The sequence below is a fragment of the Ranitomeya variabilis genome, chromosome 6, assembly GCF_051348905.1.
Source record: "Ranitomeya variabilis isolate aRanVar5 chromosome 6, aRanVar5.hap1, whole genome shotgun sequence".
NCBI classification, from domain to species: Eukaryota; Metazoa; Chordata; class Amphibia; order Anura; family Dendrobatidae; genus Ranitomeya; species Ranitomeya variabilis.
Genome location: NC_135237.1, coordinates 473,902,945 through 473,929,254, shown reverse-complemented (window position 1 = coordinate 473,929,254; position 26,310 = coordinate 473,902,945). Strand labels below are relative to the sequence as shown.

The following is a 26,310-nucleotide window of genomic DNA, read 5'->3' as shown; positions in this document are numbered from 1 at the left end:
GTGGTACGGTTCTCTCATACAAGAGAATCAGAACACATTAAGGTGACACTTGGATCAAGAGTTTTATCCCAGTGACATTAGCATAATCGGTCTGATTCTCCCTCACATGAGAGAGTGTGAGCAAATCCTAAAAGTAATTTTTATTCTCTTGGAAAACTCCTTTAATTTCAATTTGGGAAAGCTGGCATACAGTGTTCCTTTATGCTTCTGGATCGCCCCCAGTAGGGCAGTGGGGTACTCGGAGCCGGGTCCTTCAGTGCTCGGCAGGGATGTCACGGTGGCTGACCCGGTCCGTGGCCCTAGGGGCATCCGTATTGAAAGGGAAAGGTCTTTAAAGGGATAGTGTTCGTGACGCCACCTGTGGTATTCGGTCAGGATGACCGACGCTGCTTGGGGGTCTGCTGGGGTGATGTTATGGCAGCTAGATGGTATACCTTCCCACAGGTGAAGTGTATCCCCAGGGCTTCCCAGAAGTGTAGATGGTGGATGGTGCGAGGCGCAGTAAAGAATGAGGACACAAGGTTGCAGTCTCTTTACCTTTTACTGAAGGCTTCAGTGTCCACAGTCCTGGGCGCCGGATCACAGGGTAGGCAGAGTCCAGCTGGTCTGAAGGCAAATCCAGAGTCTCCTTATCCAGGTGGAATGCAGTAGCCTTCCTATGCGCATAGTAACACAGTAGGTCCTCACTTGCTTAAGCTCTAATGAGGTCCTCACTGTTATTACTCTTCTCTCTCTGTTCCCCGTGGTCGGATAGAACAAAACCCGTATGACTGATGGCCTGAGGCTGGTTTATAGGGACCCTAGAGACGCCCTGACCCCCACAAGTTTCCACCTGTCTTCTTAGGTATTAAGGTCGGGCAGCCAACTTGGAATTGACTGTCCTGCCAGTCTCTGAAGCAATGGCATAGAGCACTTTACTCCCTCGGTATTCTGGCTACCGGAACGCGCACCAGAAGGATGCCGCTTCTCTTCAGTCACTATCCTCTCTGGTATCCACTTGTTGCTATGCCTTCATTTCTAACTCACTAAAAAACACTTCCTTTCAATGTCTCTTTCTTTGGATGCTGCCGCACATGGGGCAGACGCAGCTCCGTGGACCCTCGTCCTCCTCAGACCGTAGTCTGGATCTGACTGGAGATCATTCCCGCCAGCTCGGTCTGGAGACCTTTCTCTCTCGGTCTCCAGCCAGGAACTCCCTAACTTTCTAACCAACCCACCAGTTTTACCTATCTGTGAGGAGTGGCCTAGTAGATAAAACCTTTGCTCCCCCTGGTGGACCGGTGTGTGTAGTGTGCTGTGTGTGGCTGTGATACCTGGACAGAAGATCTCCTTTATTGCCATCAGACGTAAAATTGCTCCCGCTGGTGGAGGAACAATACTACTGCAGCAACCAGGACTCTGGGGCGCTGCACTTCTAGTGGTAGCAGTCGCAACTATCTGTAGAATATGCATACTGTATGACATTCAGTACAATCTTGCCTTACACAGGCTTGTACTATGGAGGACAGAGAATGAACTTCAATCCAATATTGCAGCCAGCATGCAGCCAGCGGGTAAGGAAAGGGTGAATCAAACACCCGAAAACCCCACCCCTATGGCTGAAAATTGTTCCCTCCAAATTCAGGTGACAGAGTCCCTTTAACAGGAGCAAGAAGAGGCAGATATAGCAGATCCGAACCGATGCTGTCAGTCCAGGTTTCCACACAGCATGAGGACACTGTCATGATCCAGTCTGGGTTTTGAGTCCAGTCTGCCCTTTTCCCGGGCTGATCATGTCAAGGGTTAACTTTGCTCTGTCTCATTTTGGGTTCAGGTTTGCTATTTAGCTCCGCCCTATCCTGCAAGCTGTGTCAGTTATATTTTCTGCCTATGGTGTGAGTATCTGACTCTGGTAGTACCCAGATTGGTCCTGCTGCACTTTCTGACCTTGCCCTTGTCTATTCCTCCTTCCCTGCCAGTCTTTTCTTAGTGTTTCCTGATTGCTTTTTGATTTCCCGGTGTTTGACTTGGCTTGGACTCTGACTTTACTTTGCCTCTGGTTCCTGGTACTTCTGCCTTTTGCTTTGTATTGACCTTTTGGCTCTCCACTGACTTTGTGCTTGTGTTTTCCCTTTGTACTGCATGACGGTCTAGGTTTTGACTCGGCTTGTTTGACTATTCTGCTGCCACCTGGTGGTAGCTTCGCTGCAGCACTGCAGGTCTGCCCTTGCAGACTTGTTACTATCATTCCACTCTATTGCCATCTAGTGGAAGTTGCAGTTACCTGCATAGCTGCAGCTTGACAGACACATTCTGAGGTTCATCTGGACACTGGGAAAGTCTTAGGCTTTAGGTCTGGAAGGGGTATTGAGAGCCATACCCCTGTCCCCTCTGTGAGGAAGATGTTGGCTGGGTCGCAGTTAAAGTAAAGGATGGTGGTCCTCAGGGAAGCTGTTATGCCAGGAAGAGAGTTCCGAGGGCCGAATAGGACAGTTGGGCTATGGACAAGTAGGGCAGGAAGGAGGCGAAGACTGACAGGCCAAGAAACAAAGGAAAGATCATTAAAATGGGACTCTGTCCTATTCTGTATTCTGCAGCCATGTGTAACCGAATTGCACAGTATAATTGAACCTGTTAACCCGGACCCTAGGTTTCCTGTCTTGTCTGAAGCTATTGCCAGACCCAAACCCTTGGATGGGGAGGTAGAACGTACTCCTGAAGGACCAGGGAGTAAAGAAACAATTCCACCTCATCACACACTCATGAGTCATGACTGATTCCTGCTTAGAAGAGGTCAGAGGGGTTTCAGGGCAACCAGAACTCAGTTCCAGACCACAGCAAACTGGCCCTGGATCCCACTTCATCTGCCCTGAAATAAGTTGTGTAACATTGAAACTCCATTTAAGAACTGAGACATTTTCCATGCTCTATATAACAATGTATTTTCTTCTCTTACACAGATCTTAGATGCTCTTGCAAAAAGCGATGAACAATTTGTACAAAACTGCAGCAATCTCCATTCCTTACATGAAGTCATTCCACCAGAACTGCAGAATAAATTTAACATTATTTGCCGGGAAAAAATTGAACACATCTACAGGCGGATCACTAGCTATAGGAAGGTAACTAAGGTTTTACTACTTTTCTTTTTTTAAACACTATTGTAAATATGTATTACCAGGTTCACATACTTTATTAACAGTTCTTTAGCCAGTAAATATAATGCAGTAATGCCTCATATAACCTGCTCGGCAGCAAAGGTGTTTCTCTAATGATGCAGTTCTGCAGAACATGTCCTAAATTTTTCAGGAGCCTGCAGACATAATGCTGTCAGTAAGCTCTGCACTGCGAGGACTCCAGATTGTAGACACTTGTAAATCAGTCTGTGTCTGATGAGAGATGCGCTGGGCAATGTCTGGGAACTTAAAGGGAACCTGTCACCTGAATTTGGTGGGACCAGTTTTGGGTCATATGGGCGGGGTTTTCAGGTGTTTGGTTCACCCTTTCCTTACCGCTGGCTGCATGCTGGCCGCAATATTGGATTGAAGTTCATTCTCTGTCCTCCGGAGTACATGCCTGCGCAAGGCAATATTGCCTTGTGCAGGTGTGTACTACGGAGGACACAGCATGAACTTCAATCCAATATTGCGGCCAGCATGCAGCCAGCGGGTAAGGAAAGGGTGAATCAAACACCCGAAAACCCCGCCCATATGACCCAAAACTGGTCCCACCAAATTCAGGTGACAGGTTCCCTTTAAAGAGGTTTTTCATATGTCCGTGATTTTCCACCGACCGAGAAGTCCATGCAAAATTGCGAAGACATGTCCGATTATGATGTGAGTGTCAAGTCAGAATCAGCAATGCAAGTCTGTGGGTCTGTGACAAAATCAGTCAATAATCGGATGGCAGACTGTTACATATCAAAAGAACAGAGATTTTTTTTTTCTTTTTCCCGTACGAGAAAAATTGATGACAATCGGACGAAACTTTCATGAAACTCTACCCAAAAATCACTGATGAAGCTCAGTCCATTTTTCTCGTGCATAAAAAAATCAAGATCTGAATGAGGCCTAAATGTGGGTCCGACCAGCAACACTTCCAATTTCCGACAGACAGGAGTTTCATAACCAGTGTTTGTAAAGGGGGCTGGCTACCTGGTCATTTCAGTAGCTAACTTAGCCCCCAAAACTTCTTGCCCAATGCTTCACGTTAGGAAGCGTTTCCAGTGTCCTGTACATTATCAGAGCTGTGCATGAAGAAGGTGGACTGACTGCCCTTTTTAATAGTTTGCCAGTTCCTATATCCATCTTTACATCAGCTGAGAATGGGGAAGGGGTAGCTGTTAAAATAAGCCAGGCAGCCTGTCCCCTACAGTCAGCACTGATGATGAAACTTTCTGATGTGTCATAGGAAGCACTGGGAGAGTCACTGAAGTGTGGCATCTGTGAACAATCCCTTTAAGTGTTGTAATATACCCAGGATTTCTATGTCCATCCACTTTATGTCTTGTCCCACTGTGTCTGCATGTTACAAATTATGTAACCAAAAGGGGCTGTTACTTCATTACCTAAGCCAGTCCCCTTCTCTAGCAAAGCTGATGCAGATATGATAATTCTGGCAGAAATTCGAGAGTGAAAATCAAGTCTATGCATCAGAATGGTTTTGTTTAAAGGGAAACTGTCAGGTCCCCCGCACCCCCAGAACCATACCCTGCCTAACTGTCCCTGTATTACATCACACACATACACAAATCTTTATAGAAAAGTATTTCTACAGCCTGTTTATAATATGTAAATGAGGCCATTGACCAGTCGATGGGGCGATAGTGTCCACAGACTAGTCTGCCCACTTAGCATGTTGTCAAGCTCCTGTGACGTAATAACATAACTTACATGTGCCGGCATCATCGCTAGTGCTATCCTTGCCTAGCACATGTGCGCAGCTTTCCCTCATTGCGTTCATCCCCTGAAGCCGGGAGTACGCGTGCCATCTTCAGAGCGGTGCACTGCTCATGTTCGGAAGTCTTCTTCACTTGCAATCGTGCCACTTTGTCTGCTTGTATGAAGACTGGAGTATTTTAGATTTCCTATGGTCAGTCAAAAGCCAAACCGAAACCAGTAGATATTCGTGAGAGACATGGTATAACATAAAATCTAATTGTAATTTCCAGAAATATTACTTTTTAGGCAAATCCAGAAAACTAAATATATACTGTATGTACAGACCGAGGAAAAATGAAATTCTAAGGCTCTTGTCTCCAGCCTATGTATATCCAGCCATTGAAAAATCACAACTCCCAGCATTACCTGATATTCACAGACTGTGAGGTGATGCTTGGAGTTTTAGTTTTCCATAGCCTGGACACCAACCACTGTCCCTTGGGCAGAACAAGCTTTAATAATCTGGTATTAGATCTAAAAGTGATGGTAATAACTTGTTTTGGATTTCTCTTGAGCTTTTGACTTGTGAAGATTTGCAGAGGATTTTAGCTTTGATTCGGTTTATCATAGCGCGGCATATTTACTTTACAGCAGTATTTAATTTTTTTCAAAGAGAATATTTTATAACAGTGAATGTGACACATCTATAGCGCAATGTACATTGAATTCAGGAGTAATTAAAAACAGGAACATATATTAAACTTCATTACAAGAATTCAGATCTTTTTTAGGTTTATTCCCTGTGTGCATAAATGATACTTAAGAAAGAAAACACTTAATTCTTCAAAGTCCAAATCCTAAGCACGGATGGTATTTTTACTGCCTTCAGCCACCATTAGGCTACTTTCACACTAGCGTTAACTGCATTCCGTCACAATGCGTCGTTTTGCCGAAAAAACGCATCCTGCAAAAGTGTTTGCAGGATGCGTTTTTTCACCATTGATTAACATGAAGCGACGCATTGTGACGGATTGCCACACGTCGCACCCGTCCTGCGACGGATGCGTCGTGCAGTGGCGGACCGTCGGGAGCAAAAAACGCTACATGTAACGTTTTTTGCTCACGACGGTCCGCTTTTTCCGACCGCGCATGCGCGGCCGGAACTCCGCCGGGACTCCGCCCCCACCTCCCCGCACTTCCCCGCACATCACAATGGGGCAGCGGATGCGCTGGAAAAATGCATCCGCTGCCCCCGTTGTGCGGCGGAGACCACGCTAGCGTCGGGAACGTCGGCCCGACGCACAGCGACGGGCCGAGCCCGACGCTAGTGTGAAAGAAGCCTTAGAGGGAGCTAATATTAAATCATATACAGCAAGCTTCTCGGCTCCCTCTAGTGATGGATGACTACAGTTGCAATTTTATCATATTAAGATTCATTAAAGGAATTTTGAGCTCTGTATTCCTGCTTATGAGAACTCATTATTCTCCAAAGTGGCATTCAAAGTTTTGCTGGTTTCCATGTGAAACTGTACACGAGGTGGTTGTCAGACAAGTGACATACAGCTTTACTGCGCTACTATAATGTTGTATGAAGAGTAGTGATGAGCGGACCAGAACGGTAAAATTCAGGGTCCGTACCTAACACATACTGTTTGGACATGGACCCCGAACACAGATTTCTCCAGGAAGTCCATTTTACTGTTCGGCACCCTGAACATCAGGTGTTTCCCAAGCTGTCATCTGCACGACAGCGCGAGAAACACCGGCAGCTATGATCCGCCTGCAGCTGTGACTGGCAGTAAAAAGTTTACCTCCCGTCACTGAGGCATCAGTTGGAATTAAAAAAAAGCAAAAACAAAAAGCAACAAAAAGAAAACTGAACCGGAGTATGACTTGAAAACATGCATGGTGTAAAGGCATGTTCACACTGGCCATAGAAACAAGCAAAACCAAAAGAAGACAATGTGTGCATATACCCTAATGAAAATAAATAAGTAAAAAAGCTTGCTTTGCTTGGATCAGCTTATATTAGCAATACTCCCATCAGCCTACGTCTGCTGATGCTAATAACAGTGAGAGCAAGCGTGGCTGCTGGGAGTATTCATCAGCCGGAGCCTGCACTATAAGTAATGGTGTGTGGACCCCTCTATTCTTGATAACCAGCATGACAAAACTGACAGCTATGGGCTGCAACCCTCAGCTGTCAGCTTTACCATATATGATTATCCAGAATAGAGGGGTCCCCATGCCATTTTTTAAAATGATTTAAGTAACTAAAAAAAACGGTGAGCTGTTCCCCTTTTTTAATGACCAGCCAAGCTAAAGCAGACAGCTTCAGAAATGTCTCATGATGAACTGTGATGAATTTACTGAGCTCAGCGTTGCACCGTGAGAATTTTTCTCACAGTGCTAGCGGTGATCTCACTGAAGTCACCGCAATTCATCGGCCCTGCTCACATCAGATGTGAGTTGGGAATGCAGCCTCAGTGACCTGTGATGACCTCGATTATGTCACCGCTAGTCACTGATGCTGTGCTTGCAACAGGTCATTCTCTCGTGGTTTTGAGCCTAGATGGTCACATCTTGGCACAGTATGGGATGAAAACCAATTATTGCAGACCTGGACTATAGCATGGGACAGTATGTCAGACAGGGAAGGGATATTGTTGTTTTTTATTTTAGTTTTATTACAGGAGACCAGGGCTTCAATAGAATCTGTGGAAGGTGAATATAACTGTGCTTGTTATTTTTAAATAAATTTGTAAAACGGAATGTATTTTTATTTCAAATAAAGGACTTTATTCAGGGTGTTTTTTACTGACCATATGACTTTGAGGTTACTAATGGATAGGCCCTTATAGACACCTCTCCATTGCTAACTGCTTGGCTTGATGTCACCTGAAAATATAAAGGTGACATCAATCCCACAAATATGAACCCCACTTGCCACCACGATAGAGCAAGTGGGGAGAACCAGACAAAGGGCCAGAATTGGCGCATCTAGATGCTCCTTTTCTGGGGCGGCAGTGGGCAGCTATTTTTAGGCTGGGGGCCAATATCCATGGCCCCTTACCAGCCTGATAATATTAGCCTCCAGCTGTCTTCTTTAGCTTTTCTGGATGTCAAAAATAGGGGACCCACACCGTTTTCTACAATTATTTATTTAAATCATTTTAAAAAAACAGCGATTATAAAGCCATTGTAAAGCTGGCAACTGAGCTGCAGTCAGTTTTGCCATGCTGGTTATCAAAATTTAAAAGACCTCACTTCCTTTTTTTCATTATTTATTTATTTATAGAGCAGGTGCCAGCTGATGAATACTCACATCAGCCGCTCATGCTCTCATTGTCATTAGCAGCAGCAGGCGTAGGCTGATGGGAGTATTACTCTCTCATGAGCCAACGCCTCTGTGTTTGGAGGTAAACTTTTTACTGCCGATCACAGCTGCTAGCTCGTGCTGCCATCTCACAGCTGATCAGATGCAATGCTTGCCGTGCTGTCATGCAGCATGGCAAACAATGGATGTTCCGGCCCTACCATTCATCTGAACGGGGTCTGTGTTCGGGTTCGAGTACTTTTCTGGTACCCGAACCGAACTTTTTTTTTAACTGTTCAGTCGAACGCGCTAACCTCAAACATCCATAGGTTTGTCCATCACTAATGAAGAGTGCTAGTTTTAAAGGGGTTGTCCAGGACCATTTAATTTATTTTTTTACTAACGGCCTAAAAACTAGGCAGGTAGATAGGTGATAACAAAGGTAACTACCTATCTGTTAAACACTGTGCCGGATCAGAGTTGTTACCAATTGCTTCTCTCAGCAATTCAGCTGCATCTGCACTTTGTTGAGTGGGGCGGAAGCTGCATATTAAATGCGGGGGCTGCAGATAAGTGCATAGTTAAGCACAATATCATAGTTTATAGCAAGAGCATAGGTTTATGTTTTCCTTATGAGCTAGTCCATTGTTTTTCTTATGTATATATCTGTATATCCCCAATATACAGAGAATACTAGACCCCAGCTGTCTGCTTTAGCAAGGCTGATTGTCAAAAATGAGGGGGACTCCACGCCGTTTTTTTAAATTATTTAAATAATTAAAAAACAGCGTGGGGGCCCCTCTATTCTTGATAACTAGACTTGCTGAAACTGACAGCTGTGATTTTACCTGGCTGGTTAACAAAAATACAGGGGAACCCATCCCTTTTTTTTAATTATTTATTTACAGTGCAGGAGTGGCTGATGAATACTCCCATCCGCTGCTCCTGCTCTTACTGTTTATTAGCGGCAGCAGGTGTCAGATGATGGGATCAGTAGTCCCATTAGCTCAAACCAGTGACCAGAGGTAAACTTTAAACCTTCGATCACAGCTGAACTCTCCCGCTGTCTTTTGGCAGGGTGGGAACCGCAGCTTTCTCACCGGCGGGGATGATTTCACCTCCGATCAGAAGCAGTGTTTGTGGCGCTTCCATGCACATGACAGCGTGACAAACACTCGGTGTTTGAGCAGCTGAACCCAAACAGTAACACGGACTTCCTGGTGAAGTCCGTCTACGGTGTCCGTGCTTGAACAGTAGGTGTTCGGTACGGACACCGAACTTTACTCTTCAGGTTCGCCCATCTCTAACAATTATGATATCTTATATAATGCACAGTAAACGAAGCTCTAAAAAACAATGGCACAGTCACTGCTTTTACCCTACTCCCTCAACATATAAATAACCTTAGGGCTTGTTTCCATTTGCGAGAAACACGTCCGTGTCTCGCATGTGGAAACCAAGCTCTGGTGCCGGCACTCCAGAGCGGAGCGTGCGGCTCCATGTGTTCCTATGTGGCCGCACGCTCCGCTCCCAAGTGCCGGCACCAGAGCTTGGTTTCCACATGCGCGACACGGACGTGTTTCTCGCAAATGGAAACAAGCCCTTAAAGTGAGACATGCAATTGGTCTTACAAAAAGAACAAGCCTTCATAAAACTATATTGGAGGGAAAAAATGTTATAGATTTTCAATGCAGAGGTAAAAAAAAATTGCAGTCATTCAGCACCAAAGTATGCTGCATCCTTAAACGGTTAAACTAGTTTGTTTAACTACTTTTTGTTACATAAAAAGATCTTTTTATATGTACGGAATATATAATTACTGATCAATGGAAACAAAAAGGTCTATATTATTATAGTTTGTGAAAAATTTTGGAAGTTGCTATGACTCTGTACTGGACTTTTTGATCAGAGGTAAAAACGTAACCATAGCAGCCAAATTTGCAAAGAAAGCTTGAACGCTTTGTGTGTGAATTGTATAAATAATCCATTCACCGTATATTTATCTGTACATTGTGCACTTTTCAGAAGTTGCATTTAAGTAAAAATGTTCCAGATGTTTGTGCAGTTCCCATTGAAAGCCCTTGCATTCTTAAAAATGACCTGATCTAGATTCTGGAATTTGGTTACTTTAGAGCAAAGGTCCCCAACATTTCTGACCTTGAGAGCCACATTCAGCTCTGAGAGAGGGTCGCGAGCCACATTCTGCTCCCGCCCCCTCACAATAATGGTAACCAACGCTTTTCCACAAAAATCAATCTCCACAAAAATCAATCACCCCAAAGCAGTATACAAAGATCCATGGGTTCCTACAATACCTCCATTCAGTATTCTCCTATAAAGCACTCTCAAGACACTGTCACATCCAGCTTCAAACACCTCCTCTGACAAGTGGTGTCAACTTGTCTCCAGCGTACCATGCTTAAATCATCTCAAAACCCCTAAGACCAGTATATGTGCATCCAGATCGGCTCTTTTGTGCAGGGCTGCTCACAAAATTCACCATTTTCAGATGTGCTCTTCATAACTGTTTGCTACAACTGGAGTTAATGCACCAAGCTTACAGACAGCTGCGAGCCACAATTCATGGGACCGCGAGCCACATGTGGCTCCCGAGCTACCTGTTGGGGACCCCTGCTTTAGAGTGTGGGATATTCCAATAACAACATCCTTAGAAAAGCAGCAAATCAGGATGTGCCTCCCTTTGTTCTGGTGGGGGTCCAAGAGTTTAATGGACGTGGCCAGACGCATCGCATGGAGGGGCGTTCGCATTTGAATCCTAGCTGTGGGCGCATCCTATTCCCCTGTGACCCGCATCCAGATGCCAAACTGATCCAAGGGGCATGGTTAGATGTGTCATGGGAGGCTATGGGAGAGCTCTGTTCGCTCCGAGTGTGCCTCCGGGTGCCAGTTTTGGACCTTTGGGAGGTCTTATCTGACTGGAAGATGATAGTAGACTGAATAGAAGGAGATGGTATCATGGGCAGGCTGCTGCTAGCAGCAAGAAGTAGGCTATGCCCCCTGATATCGGACTAAATAGAAGCATATGGCATCAGGGGCAGGCTGCTGCTAACAGCCAGTAGGCCCCGCCCCTTATGTGTGACATAATGTCCCAAAATGGAGGGGGAGCACCAAGGAGCAGCTTTACGTTCACATAATTACTTCCACTGTGTGGATGGAAAGCAGCACTATTCATGTTATCTGAATAGTTTTGAAGGTATGAGCATTAGGATATTTTTTTATCTCCCCGGAGTACTCCTTTAAGCCCTAAGGCTCTACAAGGTTTTCCTTATTCTAATCTCTGTGCACTTATGTTTTTCCTAATCTTGTGTGTGTTTAATATTTGTCCTATTTTTTATCATGGTGTTTTTATTTCTTATTAAAAAAAAACCTATCACTTGTCAGTAATTGTGAGTTCTCCAATTCATTAGTATGTTCATCCATTTCTTAGTTTTCTGTTTCTCCAGTCGGTTTTTTAAAAGTCTCTATTACTACTCCCACATTGGTTATCACCAGTGTCCCAAATGGTAAATCTCATTAGTAAAAATGGAGACAATTTACTGCTGGTTTAACTAGAAGGTATTTAGAGAGACATTTTCTCATCACAGACAATCCCTTTGATATGAGAGCCGTCACAGTTGCTTGGTTTTCTTTATTCCCCACTACAGTCACAACAGTGAAAATGTAATGTTAGATGTGTGTGTTCAAATGAATGACCGTCCATGTAATAAATGGACAGACCAGTTACCCCGAGCGAGAGATACTGAGCGGCACCACCTCTAGGATGTCCACATGCAAGACAGAAATGTCTATTACCTACAGCCTACTCTACTTTAGAATATTGATAATAACTGTAATAACTTTGATAAAACTGCTTCATATTATTTTTTATTTTTTTATTTGTTTGCATTTAGTTTTCAAGGGTCCTGAAAAACCGAGCATGGCCTACATTCAAACAAGCCAAGTCCAAAATTTCGCCTCTACATAGCAGTGACTTCTGCCCAACTAACTGTCATTTCAATGTAATGGAGGTATCATACCCCAAAACCTTGACGTCACTTGGGAGCGCATTTGGGGTCCAGCTTGACAGTAGAAAACAACCATTGCAAGACAAAGAAAATAAAAATACAGAGCAAGGTGACCTTGGATACTTTTGAGTGTTAAAGGGATTCTGTCACCTCGAAAACTCGAATTATACTGCTTGTTCAGTCATGTAGGGGGACTTTGCCTCCACAAAAATAATTCCTGTGTTATAGATTTTACTGCATTTGCTGACAAGGAAATAAAAAACATGCTTTAATATGTCAATCGGAGCTCCTTGGCGTGGCCACAAGCTACCTGCTGCATTCCACCACCTGAAGTAACATTAATTAAACATTTAATTAAAGTATATAGAAAAAAAGGATTAGAATATGACATTTAGTAGATAGAGATTTAGGATTAAAATATTTTCTTGTTTCTGACCACTCCTTTGAATTTTTTAAAATATTACATTTCTTAATTTCTTAATACCCAAAACATATTATGTATAGTAAAAATCACATCTTTGCAGAATGTTTTGTGGGTTGTTGCCATTCATGAAGTCTGGAGAACATCTGTCTGCTCCTACCATTTCTAACTGAGTATATATTGATTTTGTGAGTCAAGTACATTACACTTGGAGGAATGTAAATTGGATTTATCTTGACCTTTTGACTTCTCAATATCTGAAATTCATACGAGACCAATATTTATTGAAATTGTTTCTCACTAGGATTACAATTCTGGAGCCTTACTTATGAGCTGCTGCCTTAAGTGCATGGTGCAGCCTGTAATGCGATATAATGCATCACACATGCTTCACGGGGAAGATTTCCTAGAAGTAATATACATTTTGCCACTAGTTATTTATATCTAGTAGTGATGATCTTGACATTTTGAGTGACTGATCTGATTATAGGGACCATTGAGAATAAATATTTGATGCTGATAATAATAATGATAAGCTTTATGTATACAGTGGTCATATATTCCACAACAGAAAGACTAGATAGCATGATAAAAGAGCATTTCTATCCATCCTATAGTTATACACAGATGACGTTATCATTCATAACACAGTATAGCATAAATCAACTAAAAACCTAGCACAATTCTGTTTTTTTTGTTTATGCGCCATGATGTTGTTTTGTACTATAAATGTAATTCTTTCCTAGACAGATCATTATATTTAGGGATTATTCCCACCTATACAACTATCAACTACTGGGCATGCATGCCATTTATCAAATCAATACTGCCAAACACAGACAAGTATAACTCTATTCTAGCAAAGCATTTTAGAGCCCCATTCTCTGAATCAGTGGGGCTCCCAATGGTTGAACTCCACTGAACATGTGGTTACAGGAAGAAAATGTACATATTTCCGCCCGGGAGCCTCCGGCTTTCAGTCATGGGGGTGTGCATGGAGCGTCTACAGTCACTGTTAACAGCACCGCTCATTATACTATAAGCACACCCAGGCACTTTGGTTGACAGCCGGCTCTGCAGAGCATTTGTGCAGAGCAAGCTGTCAATGTATCGGCATGTGCTTACAGTATAGTGAGTGGTGCTGTGAGCAGTGACTGTAGACACTTCATGCACGCCCGCATGACTGAAAGCCAGCAGCTCCTGGGAGGAAACAAGCTAATTTTCTCCTGGTAGCCTCATTTCCAGTGAAGAGGCCCACTGGCATACTATTACTATTAACTTGCAGATTATCCCTACGTCTGCAGGTAAATTGGGTTTTACGAGGTGGCAGGTTCCCTTTAATCCAAATTGTAATTATTATTATTGTGTAGTTTGTTCTTCTTAGGAATACTTTAATGTAAATGTGTTACTATGTTACTATTTGACTTTTCCTAATACTCTTTAGGCAAGCTAAATCCTACGGTATATATACAACATTCCATAACTACAATGGCTGCACCATCGGGACATTCACTGGGTCAAATAGATGGTCATGTAAGGCTGGTTTCACACTTGCGTTTTTGTAAGCTGCGTTTTAGAGCTAAAAAATGCAAAAAAAGCATGCGTTTTTTTCCTATACTTAACATTAAAAACGCATGCATTTTTTCGCATGGGTTCTGACGCGTTTTCGGCAACGCATGCATTTTTTGACGCGTGCGTTCATTTGCAGAAATGCAACCTGTAGTAGCGGCGGTTTTTGCCGCAAAAAAACGCATGCGTTTTTTTGCGGCAAAAAAATGCATTGCTGTCTATGTAAACGCATGCGTTTTTAAGCACATGCGTTTATTTGCGTTAAAAACGCATGCGTTTTTTAGAAAAACACAAGAAAACACAAAAAAACAAGAAAACCCTAACCCTAACCATAGGGATCCTAACCCGGTTAGGGTTAGGATCCCTAGGGTAACGGTTAGGGTTAGGATCCCTAGTAACCCTAGGAATCCTAACCCTAACCCTAGCCCTATGGATCCTAACCCTAACCCTTAGGGTTAGGGTTAGGATCCGAACCCTTAGGGTTAGGGTTAGGGTTTGGATCCCTATGGTTAGGGTTATGGTTAGGGGTAGGGTTAGGGGTAGGGTTAGGGTTAGGGTTAGGGGTAGGGTTAGGGTTAGGGGTAGGGTTAGGGGTAGGGTTAGGGTTAGGGTTAGGGGTAGGGTTAGGGGTAGGGTTAGCGTTAGGGTTTGGATCCCTTTATCACCTTGATGGTGGGGGGGTGGCTTAGGGTTAGGGTTAGGGTTTGGATCCCTTTATCACCTTGATGGTGGGGGGTGGCTTATCAGTGACCTGATGACCAGGACATTCTAATAAAAAGCTACCCCAAACCCTAACCCTAGGGATCTTAACCCTAACCCTAGCTAATTCTATTAATAGTGTGTCTTCTAGTTGATTTTGATGTTTGGCAGCTGTCACACACTTCTCAGCATGCGTTTCAAAAACGCAAACGCGGGAAAAAACGCATGTAAACGCGTGAAAACGCCGCGTTTTGCCGCTTTTTTTGGCGCAAGAACGCATGCATCAAAAAAATGCACCGTTTGCATGCGTTTTCATGCGTTTTTTCACCACATGCGTTTTTTTAAAAAACGCTGCAGATCAAAACGCAAGTGTGAAACCAGCCTAATACAATAAACATAGAAGAGCGCAGCATGAGAAGCACCAGGTGGTTTGATTGGGATGTTGCAATGGAAGGTGGGGGGATTAGCCTCTCACCTGGAAGGGTTGTGCACCCCTGCACAACTCCGGTAGCGGACCTCTCCATGCAATCCTGCTCTGTTGCTCTGAGACTGCTCCTGTGCTGTGCTTCTTTGTCTGGTCATGTGGGCCCAAGGTCCAGTCACGTGATGCAACTTCACAGGATGTGACTTCACTTCAGGTCCTGTTGCCTGGAGGTGAGATTTATGGTCCCAAGCTATTCCAGCCACAATCCCTCAAGGGGAATGTAAACCCTTTTTTTGGAAAAAATGTGGTCAATTTAAGGAGCGCTATGGCTATAGAGCACACAGCAATAGATTAGTGGTAAACAATCCTTTTATTGAACCACTACGCGTTTCGGCAGCGAACTGCTACCTTCCTCAGGTGGATTTACGTCTGCAAGTAAATTGGGTTTTACGAGGTGGCAGGTTCCCTTTAATCCAAATTGTAATAATTACTATTGTGTAGTTTGTTCTTCTTAGGAATATTTTAATGTAAATGTGTTACTATGTTACCATTTGACTTTCGCTAATACTCTTTAGGCAAGCTAAATCCTATGGTATATATACAACATACCATAACCACAATGGCTGCACCATCGGGACATTCACTGGGTCAAAGAGATGGTCATGGACTGAGATACCTGCTAAGCAATGAAGATTTAGAAACACAAGATATCCATCACAAATTACTATGCAAACTCCATTCCGCGCTGGCAGAGGTGGAAACATGTGTATCTCAAATTGATGAGTAAGTAATCCATACAATATTTAGTATCTATTTTGGATCTTGATCAGATATCATAAAAGCCAATTCACTTCCATGAAATGACTTCTTGCTTGGACAATATGGTCCACATGCTGGCCAAAAATGGCTAGATTTGCCTCTCAGTTTAAGCGTTGAACAAAAGCTCATATGTTTAGTTTGACAATCACATCCATGAGTAAAGTAGTCACCTAGCGCCTCATTTTACCTGATTCTATTGACTATATTTTTCACCATCCACAAAAAAGTTTCAACTGCATCCCAAAATTAATCCTTCATTGGCATTAGAATTCATTCACAGACTTATAAAAATGTCTTTGTGGGTAGATACTTGTCGCCCAATTCAACAAAGCTAAGTACATTTGCACAATTGTGGAGCAAAACGAGGCCACACAAAAATTTAGTGACAGTCTCACACCATTTTTACCCCAGCTCTGATGAAATTGGAAATGCTGGGGCAAAATGAAGTGTGGTAAACCCTTTTCAATTTCATGATGAGCGGTGGCGTTCCTTACTCTACAAATCGTAGCTTCAGTCATCAACTGGAGTAAAATTTGTGGTGAGGCGCATGCCACATTCCAGACTCACCAGATTCAATAAGAGGCTTGCACCTCTCAATGAATCAGGAGCGTCTGACTCCAGCACACCCCCCATCAAGCAACTATCTAACTAAGTCACTATATCAGTGGTCGTAACCATGGATACCTAAGGTCCTACAATGTTATTATTATTACATCTACTACATATTGGGATAGGATCTTGGAGACAAGAATACCCCTTTTAGCCTTAAATTCCCACTCAGCTCATGTAAGTGTAGAATGCTGAACCAAGACCTTTTTTTTTTCAAGGTCCTCACAATTAATAGCTATTGCTCAATAGAGAGTTTCTTCAGTTTACTCCTCACTGCATACCTATGATTATGACCCTGGGATATGGGGTGATATACTAGATTTCCTTGCAGGTCCGGTCACACATACATTTTTCATGTTAAGTTGTTAGGAGGTAGGAAGTGTGCACCACAAAGTGACCTGTCTCCTGATATGAACACTCCCAGGACATTTCATGGCTGAGTAAACAGGAACAAAGATATTTCCCAAGACACATCAATCAATGGCCACATTTTTAAATCTTTGGATTAAAATGTGTTAGGTAAATGTTATTTCTGTCCATTTTATTTGCCTGGTTTCCAAATATATTTATTGCCTCAATCTTAATTATACTCTATTGTTTCTGAGTTGTCATATGTCTATATATTTCATAATAATTTGTAAATTAAAGTGGTGGTTACTGTGGGTCCAATGGCACCTGCACCAAACTTAAGATCCCTTGTGTTAGGACTGGCGTATCGCACCAAATAATAATTGGGATGATATAAGGTGCGTTCGCAGTCCGGGTCCACCGTGCAGCTAAGACACCTGCTGCTTGGTAATGACAGACAAGACTATATGGCGGTATAATGTGAGTACACACACGGGTTAGCTTCACCTGGTATGAAGGAAGTGAACCCTATTGCGTCACAGGGCCACGATACCGCACAGAGAGCGCAAGCAAGGCGACACACAACTCTGCCCCAAGAGATCTCTTGTGCTCGACACCGCTACTGCGGTGCCAGGGAAACAAAGTAAAGTAAATATTAACCGCACAGGAGTGCGTGCAGTGCCGCTCTGGCGGACGCCACTAACCACCCTAAGTAGGGCCAGGAAAGCGCACTATCTGCACACGGCGCCGCTCTGGCGGTCGCTGCTAACTGGATTCAGCAACTTGTGCAATTGTGCAGGATAGCATTGTCGGGCATTAGGTAGCTCTACCATTCGCGAGCAGGCAACAATACTAGGGATGGGAATGATCGGAGCTTTCATCCATCAACAGGCATTCTTCCACACACACGTTAATAAGTTTACACTAGCGCATGGCTGCTCAGCCATGTGAACCTTTTATAGCAGTAGCACTCTGGGACCTTCCTGATGGTCCAATAAGAGCCGCAACAGGACCTGAGCATGTGACCAGACCGTCCAGTGGGCATGCCCATTGTGGGAAAAGCAGGACTTAGTCCCTGAAACGCCTGCTCGCTGCTGAACAGTGGTGGCTACAAAGGCAGAGCCTGGAAAGGTAGCAGTACCCAAGTGCACAGTATCAGCTTGAGCCAGACACTGGGACCGACGTCTCTGCTGAGCAGGTTCCACTGCGGGTGGAGGAGAATGGGAGACCGCAGTGGACATGGTTCGAGATTCCCCCTGTTCAGCGGCGGGAACTCGACACCTAACACCTTGTGAATTGAGCAGTGGTGGATCATGCACAGCTTTGCTTCATTTCTAGTGGGACTGCCAGAGGTAGCCAAATACTCTGATCTGCTGGTCCTCGGCACTGCTATAAGAATGAATGGAGTGGAAGTATACATGATCAACCATGACTCCATTCAGAGCACCGGTGTTCAGAATCAGTGTGGGTCCAAGCAGTTGGACCCCAAGTGATCAGGAAGTTATTCCCTATCTTATGAATAAGGGACAACTTCCAAACGAGAATACAATATCCGTCCTCTTGAGTCTCCAAAGTATATTTGAAGAATGGGCCAGAGAAGAAAACTGAACCTTTTTCCCAGGTAAAATGCCTAGCTACAGTTCTGCAATTTGGAAATACTCTAACCCAGTCATTTAGCCATCTTTACCCATTTTTCCTGTTTCAAATCAATATATCTATATATACTGTATATATATATAGAGAGAGATACATAGATAGATATATGTTCGTTTTTCCTTGAGTCAACAGCAGTCATTACTAATCCTCTTGATTTACCGTATTTTTAAAGATAAGAGCAGAGGACAAAACTGCAGGAGCAGAACATGTTACAGTGTGACAAAAACTGTTCCTAATGAATGGCCGTACTCTTATCTCTCCAGTACACTCCTATGCTTATGTTTTCTGTAAAAAAGGTCACTGTTACACTTTTGCTTGTTACACTATTGTAGCTTGATAAATGTTGTAATATGATGCAGCAAGCCGAATATATAGCATGTATTATCAGTGGGGAGTCTGATATAAATCTTACCATACCATGGCAACATTATTGCTGTGTTAGACTTGGTCTTTCCACATTCTAAAAACATCCTTAGAATACGAGCGCACCAAGGTTTTTGAGACATTTTTGATGCAGTAACTATGCAGTGACTATGTGCACACAACATCATTTGCAGACAGAAAGTGCCTGAAAAAACATCAAACAACGTTGGAAAGAATTACCACATGCATTTGTATGTAGAAATGACTTACTGTACATATGTTCAGGCTTTTGACCATCCTTTAACCACTTTAGGATTGTATAAACACCGAGCATTTAAAAGAAGTGACATGTCTATTCTGCTTATGGCTCTGAAGGTGCTCTGTAGTCTGCAATACAAGTCAATAGGAAAGCTCAAAAGATGATCGTCATCGTCATTTGTCATAGTTTTTGCTTAGAAAAATAATAGTAATTTCATCATTATTTAATGGAAGGAAAAATATTACCAGAAAGACTTCGACCACTAAGCAAAAAAGACTCAGTGTGCATTTAACCTTACAGGCTCATTCACACAGTTTGCAGAATTTGACTGTAAACTTTCAATTTAAAGGGAGTCTGTCAGCACAAAATTACCGTACTGAAACCAACCAAAGGTGCTCAGGGCAGCTAAACAGTTTAGCGCACCTTCCCACCTATCTCTCTCGCTTCTGTCTCTCCTCTCTTCCTCCTTAATATTGCTGAATTTGCAGGAGCTAGAGGAGGAAGGTGGAGATAATTGGTAAAAGGTGCACTAAACTGTTTGGCCGCACCAAGGGTGCACCGAACACCTGTAATTGGTTTGAGCAGTCATTTTGGGCTGATAAATTTCCTTTACATGGAACCTGTCACCATGAAAATGCTGTCCAATCTGCAAGTATCATGTAATAGAGCTGGGCGAGCTGAAAAGATTTATGTATACCGTATACAATTGCGTATAAGCAGACTGAAGTATTAGCCGAGGCACCTAATTTTGCCTTGAAAAACTGGGAAAACTTATTGACTCGAGTATAAGCTGGGTATGCATTGTCCCCTAATCCCCATTCTGTTCTGCATGGCTACTTATCCCCATCCTTGTCTGCATGGTTCCTTATTCCCATCCTTGTATGCATGGCTCCTTATTCCCATCCTTGTATGCATGGCTCCTTATTCCCATCCTTGTCTGCATGGCTACTTATCCCCATCCTTGTCTGCATGGCTCCTTATTCTCATCTGTTATGACCCCAATGGCAGAGGGTCTCAGAAATAGTGACTAAGTCTGCAAACACAAAAACCAGCTCATAGGGCAGTGGTAACTGGGCTGACCATATATCTAATCCTAGCACCACAAATAACAGCAGCCGGGGAACGTGCCTACGTTGATTCTAGACGTCTCGCGCCAGCCGGAGAACTAACTAACCCTAGAAGGGAAAAGAAAGACCTTTCTTGCCTCCAGAGAAAAGACCCCAAAAAGTAGGATACAAGCCCCCAACAAATAATAACGGTGAGGTAAGAGGAAAAGACAAACGTAAGAATGAGCTAGGTATTTAGCAAAGAGAGGCCAACTAGCTAATAGCAGAATATAGTAAGATAACTTATATGGTCAGCAAAAACCCTATCAAAAATATCCACGCTGGAAATTCAAGAACCCCCGAACCGTCTAACGGCCCGGGGGGAGAACACCAGCCCCCTAGAGCTTCCAGCAAGGTCAGGAATCACATTTAGTACAAGCTGGACAAAAATGAGAGCAAGCAAATAACTGAAAAAAACAAAGAAGCAGGACTTAGCTTAATTTTGCACAAACCAGGGCCAGCAGATAGGAGCAAACAAAAAGGATCTGATTACAACGATGCCAGGCACTGGACTAAGGATCCAGGAGGTTTATATAGCAACACCCCTGGACTAACGGCACAGGTGGGTGCAAACTGAGGGAAGAAAATCCCAGAGTCATATCACTAGTAACCACCAGAGGGAGCCAAAAAGTCTAATTCACAACACTCATCCTTGTCTGCATGGCTCCTTATTCCAATCCTTGTCTGCATAGCTCCTTCTTCCCATCCTTGTCTGCATGGCTCCTTATCCCCATCCTTGTATGCATGGTTCCTTATTCCCATCCTTGTCTGCATGGCTCCTTATTCCCATCCTTTATGCATGGCTCCTTATACCCATCCTTGTATGCATAGCTCCTTATTCCCATCCTTGTCTGCATGGCTCCTTATCCCCATCCTTGTATGCATGGTTCCTTATTCGCATCCTTGTATGAATGGCTCCTTATTCCCATCCTTGTATGCATGGCTCCTTATTCCCATCCTTTTATGCATGGTTCCTTATTCCCATCCTTGTATGCATGGCTCCTTATTTCCATCCTTGTATGCATGGCTCCTTATTCCCATCCTTTTATGCATGGCTCGTTATTCCCATCCTTGTATGCTTTTTTTCTTATTCCCATCTTTGTATACATGGCTACTTATCCCCATACTTGTCTGCATGACTCCGTATCCCCATCCTTGTATGCATGGTTCCTTATTCGCATCCTTGTATGAATGGCTCCTTATTCCCATCCTTGTATGCATGGCTCCTTATTCCCATCCTTGTATGCATGGCTCCTTATTCCCATCCTTGTATGCATGGCTACTTATCCCCATCCTTGTATGCATGGCTCCTTTTTCCCATCATTGTATGCATGGTTCCTTATTCCCATCCTTGTATGCATGGCTTCTTATCCCCATCCTTGTATGCATGGCTACTTATCCCCATCCTTGTCTGCATGGCTCCTTATTCCCATCCTTGTCTGCATGGCTACTTATTCCCATCCTTGTCTGCATGGTTCCTTATTCCCATCCTTGTCTGCATGGCTACTTACTCCCATCCTTGTATGCATGGCTCCTTATTCCCATCCTTGTCTGCATGGTTCCTTATTCCCATCCTTGTATGCATGGCTCCTTATCCCCATCCTTGTATGCATGGCTCCTTATTCCCATTCTTGTATGCATGGCTCCTTATTCCCATCCTTGTCTGCATGGCTCCTTATTCCCATCCTTGTTTGCATGGCTACTTATCCTCATCCTTGTATGCATGGCTCCTTATCCCCATCCTTGTCTGCATGGCTCCTTATTCCCATCCTTGTCTGCATGGTTCCTTATTCCCATCCTTGTCTACATTGCTACTTATACCCATCCTTGTCTGCATGGCTCCTTATTCCCATCCTTGTCTGCATGGTTCCTTATTCCCATCCTTGTTTGCATGGCTCCTTATCCCCATCCTTGTATGCATAGCTCCTTATTCCCATTCTTGTATGCATGGCTACTTATCCCCATCCTTGTCTGCATGGCTCCTTATTCCCATCCTTGTCTGCATGGTTCCTTATTCCCATTCTTGTTTGTATGGCTCTTTATTCCCATCCTTGTCTGCATGGTTCCTTATTCCCATCCTTGTCTGCATGGCTCCTTATTCCCATCCTTGTCTGCATGGCTACTTATCCTCATCCTTGTATGCATGGCTCCTTATCCCCATCCTTGTCTGCATGGCTCCTTATTCCCATCCTTGTCTGCATGGTTCCTTATTCCTATCCTTGTCTGCATGGCTACTTATTCCCATCCTTGTCTGCATGGCTCCTTATTCCCATCCTTGTCTGCATGGTTCCTTATTCCCATCCTTGTCTGCATGGCTACTTATTCCCATCCTTGTCTGCATGGCTCCTTATTCCCATCCTTGTTTGCATGGTTCCTTATTCTCATCCTTGTCTGCATGGCTACTTATTCCCATCCTTGTCTGCATGGCTCCTTATTCCCATCCTTGTCTGCATGGCTCCTTATTCCCATCCTTGTATGCATGGCTTCTTATCCCCATCCTTGTATGCATGGTTCCTTATTCCCAACCTTGTCTGCATGGCTACTTATTCCCATCCTTGTATGCATGGTTCCTTATTCCCATCCTTGTCTGCATGGTTCCTTATTCCCATCCTTGTATGCATGGCTCCTTATCCCCATCCTTGTATGCATGGTTCCTTATTCCCATCCTTGTCTGCATGGCTACTTATTCCCATCCTTGTATGCATGGCTCCTTATCCCCATCCTTGTATGCATGGTTCCTTATTCCCATCCTTGTCTGCATGGCTACTTATTCCCATCCTTGTCTGCATGGCTCCTTATTCCCATCCTTGTCTGCATGGTTCCTTATTCCCATCCTTGTCTGCATGGCTACTTATTCCCATCCTTGTCTGCATGGCTCCTTATTCCCATCCTTGTTTGCATGGTTCCTTATTCTCATCCTTGTCTGCATGGCTACTTATTCCCATCCTTGTCTGCATGGCTCCTTATTCCCATCCTTGTCTGCATGGCTCCTTATTCCCATCCTTGTATGCATGGCTTCTTATCCCCATCCTTGTATGCATGGTTCCTTATTCCCAACCTTGTCTGCATGGCTACTTATTCCCATCCTTGTATGCATGGTTCCTTATTCCCATCCTTGTCTGCATGGTTCCTTATTCCCATCCTTGTATGCATGGCTCCTTATCCCCATCCTTGTATGCATGGTTCCTTATTCCCATCCTTGTCTGCATGGCTACTTATTCCCATCCTTGTATGCATGGCTCCTTATCCCCATCCTTGTATGCATGGTTCCTTATTCCCATCCTTGTCTGCATGGCTACTTATTCCCATCCTTGTATGCATGGTTCCTTATTCCCATCCTTGTCTGCATGGTTCCTTATTCCCATCCTTGTATGCATGGCTCCTTATCCCCATCTTTGTATGCATGGTTCCTTATTCCCATCCTTGTCTGCATGGTTCCTCATCCCGGTCCTTGTGTGTATGGCCCCCCATGAGAAAAATATAAAAAAAAACATCCTACTTACCTTCCCTTGCAGCATCTCGTTCCGGTGCCAGCAGCTCCTGCGGCCAAGCTATCACGTGTCCCCACTCATTAAGGGAATGAATATTCACCTCTCTCCACACCTAAAAATGTGCTGAAAAACTCGGCTTATACATGAGTATATACAGTAGTTTTGTGAGAAAATATTCAGTATAACCAGTTTTTCATCATTTAATCCTTTTGCTCTTTCTAGGATTCTGGGGCCTGTGTGTGGTCCTATCAGTGACTGACAGCTGTCTATGTATAAGTGTGTATAGAGAGACAACTGTCAATCACTGATAGGACCACCCACAGGAGCGAGAATCCAGGAAAGAGCAGAGGATTAAATGATGAAAAACAGGTTATACTGAATCTTTTCTTACAAAACTATATATGGGTCTATTCCGTGCTCCCAGCTCTATAACATGGTGCCTGCAGATTAAAATGCATTTTATGGTGATAGATTTCATGTAATTTGAATTACTTTAGCTTTACTTGTAGAAGAAGGTGTCTCCATCCTCATGGAGTCTAATGGAGCCGCTATAGTTTTACAGAGCCCCTTAGTAAGCGTTAGCATAATATCTGCCCATTTAGCTCACAGCTGCTGGCACATCCACATGTCCAGTGAAATATGTAATATTACATCTGACTAATGAAGTCAAGAGGTGTCCATAAACTGTAATACAGATGTGCAAGTCGAGATCTCTGTACGTACAGGGATTAAAGGGGGAAAGCCAGGGCAACCCCTTGGATCTGGTAAACAGAATGACTAAGCCTGTCCATGGCAGCCATTTTTACAGATACCAGGTGGCCACGGACAGAACCTCGTTACAATATGTGTGCATACCATAATTAGAATAGATTACCGTGTCCTGTCCACTCTGTGTATACTATTAAATGTAGGACGGGTGTACAACAGTTGATGTACTCAATATACACACGCATGCTTGTGTGTGTGTGTGTATATATATATATATATATATATATATATATATATATGTATATATATATATGTGTGTGTATTGTGATAGGGTCACTGACACTGTACGTGAAGGGAGATATGTGTCACGAAGATTGCTTTCTTCCGTCATCTAGAAACCCATAAGTTTCTCTCCAGCATGCTATGTGCTGAAGGAGTTAATCAGCCATGTTATGGAACGGGTTTGTAAGTGAGTAGGTAAGAGATGGACGGGACGTCTACTCACCTTATTGCCACCTCAAGGGTGTGTCTGGGATGTTGACTGCACAGCCACTGTTTTTTCTTCTCTGGTTGTGGTTTGCAGAGGAGAGACTCCAGATGTGGCTCCAGGTAGAGCTGAAGAGACACATGGTGGTCTGAGTTTACTTTGCTGCTATAGTTTATGCTGTTCCATAATAAACTAGCATTTGATTTACCACAAGAATTGTTCCTGTGTCTACTTCTGGGAGGAGCTGAGTGAGTCAACTCCTCACAGTATGTATATATGTGTATGGTGAGGCAGTGACTGGTGTCACATGTAGGGGTCACTGTGTGTTCCCCCCAGGATCCGCACGGAGGTGTATTGAGGCCATGGGAGTGCAATGTAGTCACCGGCGTGAATGCAGAATAAAAGAAAGTGTTAGTCTTGGGCAAACTATTTGTCCAAGGCAGATTTAAGAAAACTGTTCTAGGCTTTTGCGTTTTGAAATGGACTACAGGGTGGTGGTGTTACAGTCCGTTTTATTCCTGGCCGGGTTTTCCATGTGGTTGAAGGTGTCAGGTTCAGAGTCAGTGCCAGTCTGGTGTTTGAAGGAGTACATCTAGTGAGCGTAACCTCATTCCATACACTTGTATTGAGCGAGGCGGCACCCTGTGTAGAGATGCGACCATCTAGTGGGCGTGGCCAACTATACAAGTGTATGGAAGCAAGGCTCGCCCACGGGCAGGGAGTATGTATAACTGATACATACCCTCCCTGCTCAGAAACTGGCAAATGCACTGGGGGGTTCATAAGTCTGCAGCTACACACAGTGACTGCAGACTTATTGATTTGGAGCAGACAATCCCTTTAATATCAGACAGGACATTATGTACCATTACTGATTTTTCTTTTGCTCTTCCCTTGTCTTTGTATTTTTCAACACATGAATATATTTCTACAGCTCTTTATTTTTTTGTACATTATTTCCCTTTTATCCATAATCTAGCAATGTGTGACATATGTCATAAATAGTGTTGAGCGATACTTTCCGATATCGGAAAGTATCGGTATCGGAAAGTATCGGCCGATACCGTCACAGTATCGGAATCCAATCCGATACCGATACCCGATCCCAATGCAAGTCAATGGGACGAAAATATCGGAATTAAAATAAACCC

At 43.7% G+C, this 26,310-nt stretch overlaps 1 protein-coding gene across 1 annotated transcript in view; it reads left to right on the top strand.

Annotated features, from left to right (window-relative positions):
- Positions 1 to 26,310, top strand: part of PREX2 (phosphatidylinositol-3,4,5-trisphosphate dependent Rac exchange factor 2) — a 487,967-nt gene that overhangs the window by 304,941 nt on the left and 156,716 nt on the right. The window contains exons 23-25 of the mRNA XM_077270643.1: positions 2,940 to 3,101; positions 12,087 to 12,309; positions 15,889 to 16,096. Coding sequence (XP_077126758.1) covers positions 2,940 to 3,101; positions 12,087 to 12,309; positions 15,889 to 16,096 — 593 coding nt within the window. The remainder of the gene's footprint in view (positions 1 to 2,939; positions 3,102 to 12,086; positions 12,310 to 15,888; positions 16,097 to 26,310) is intronic.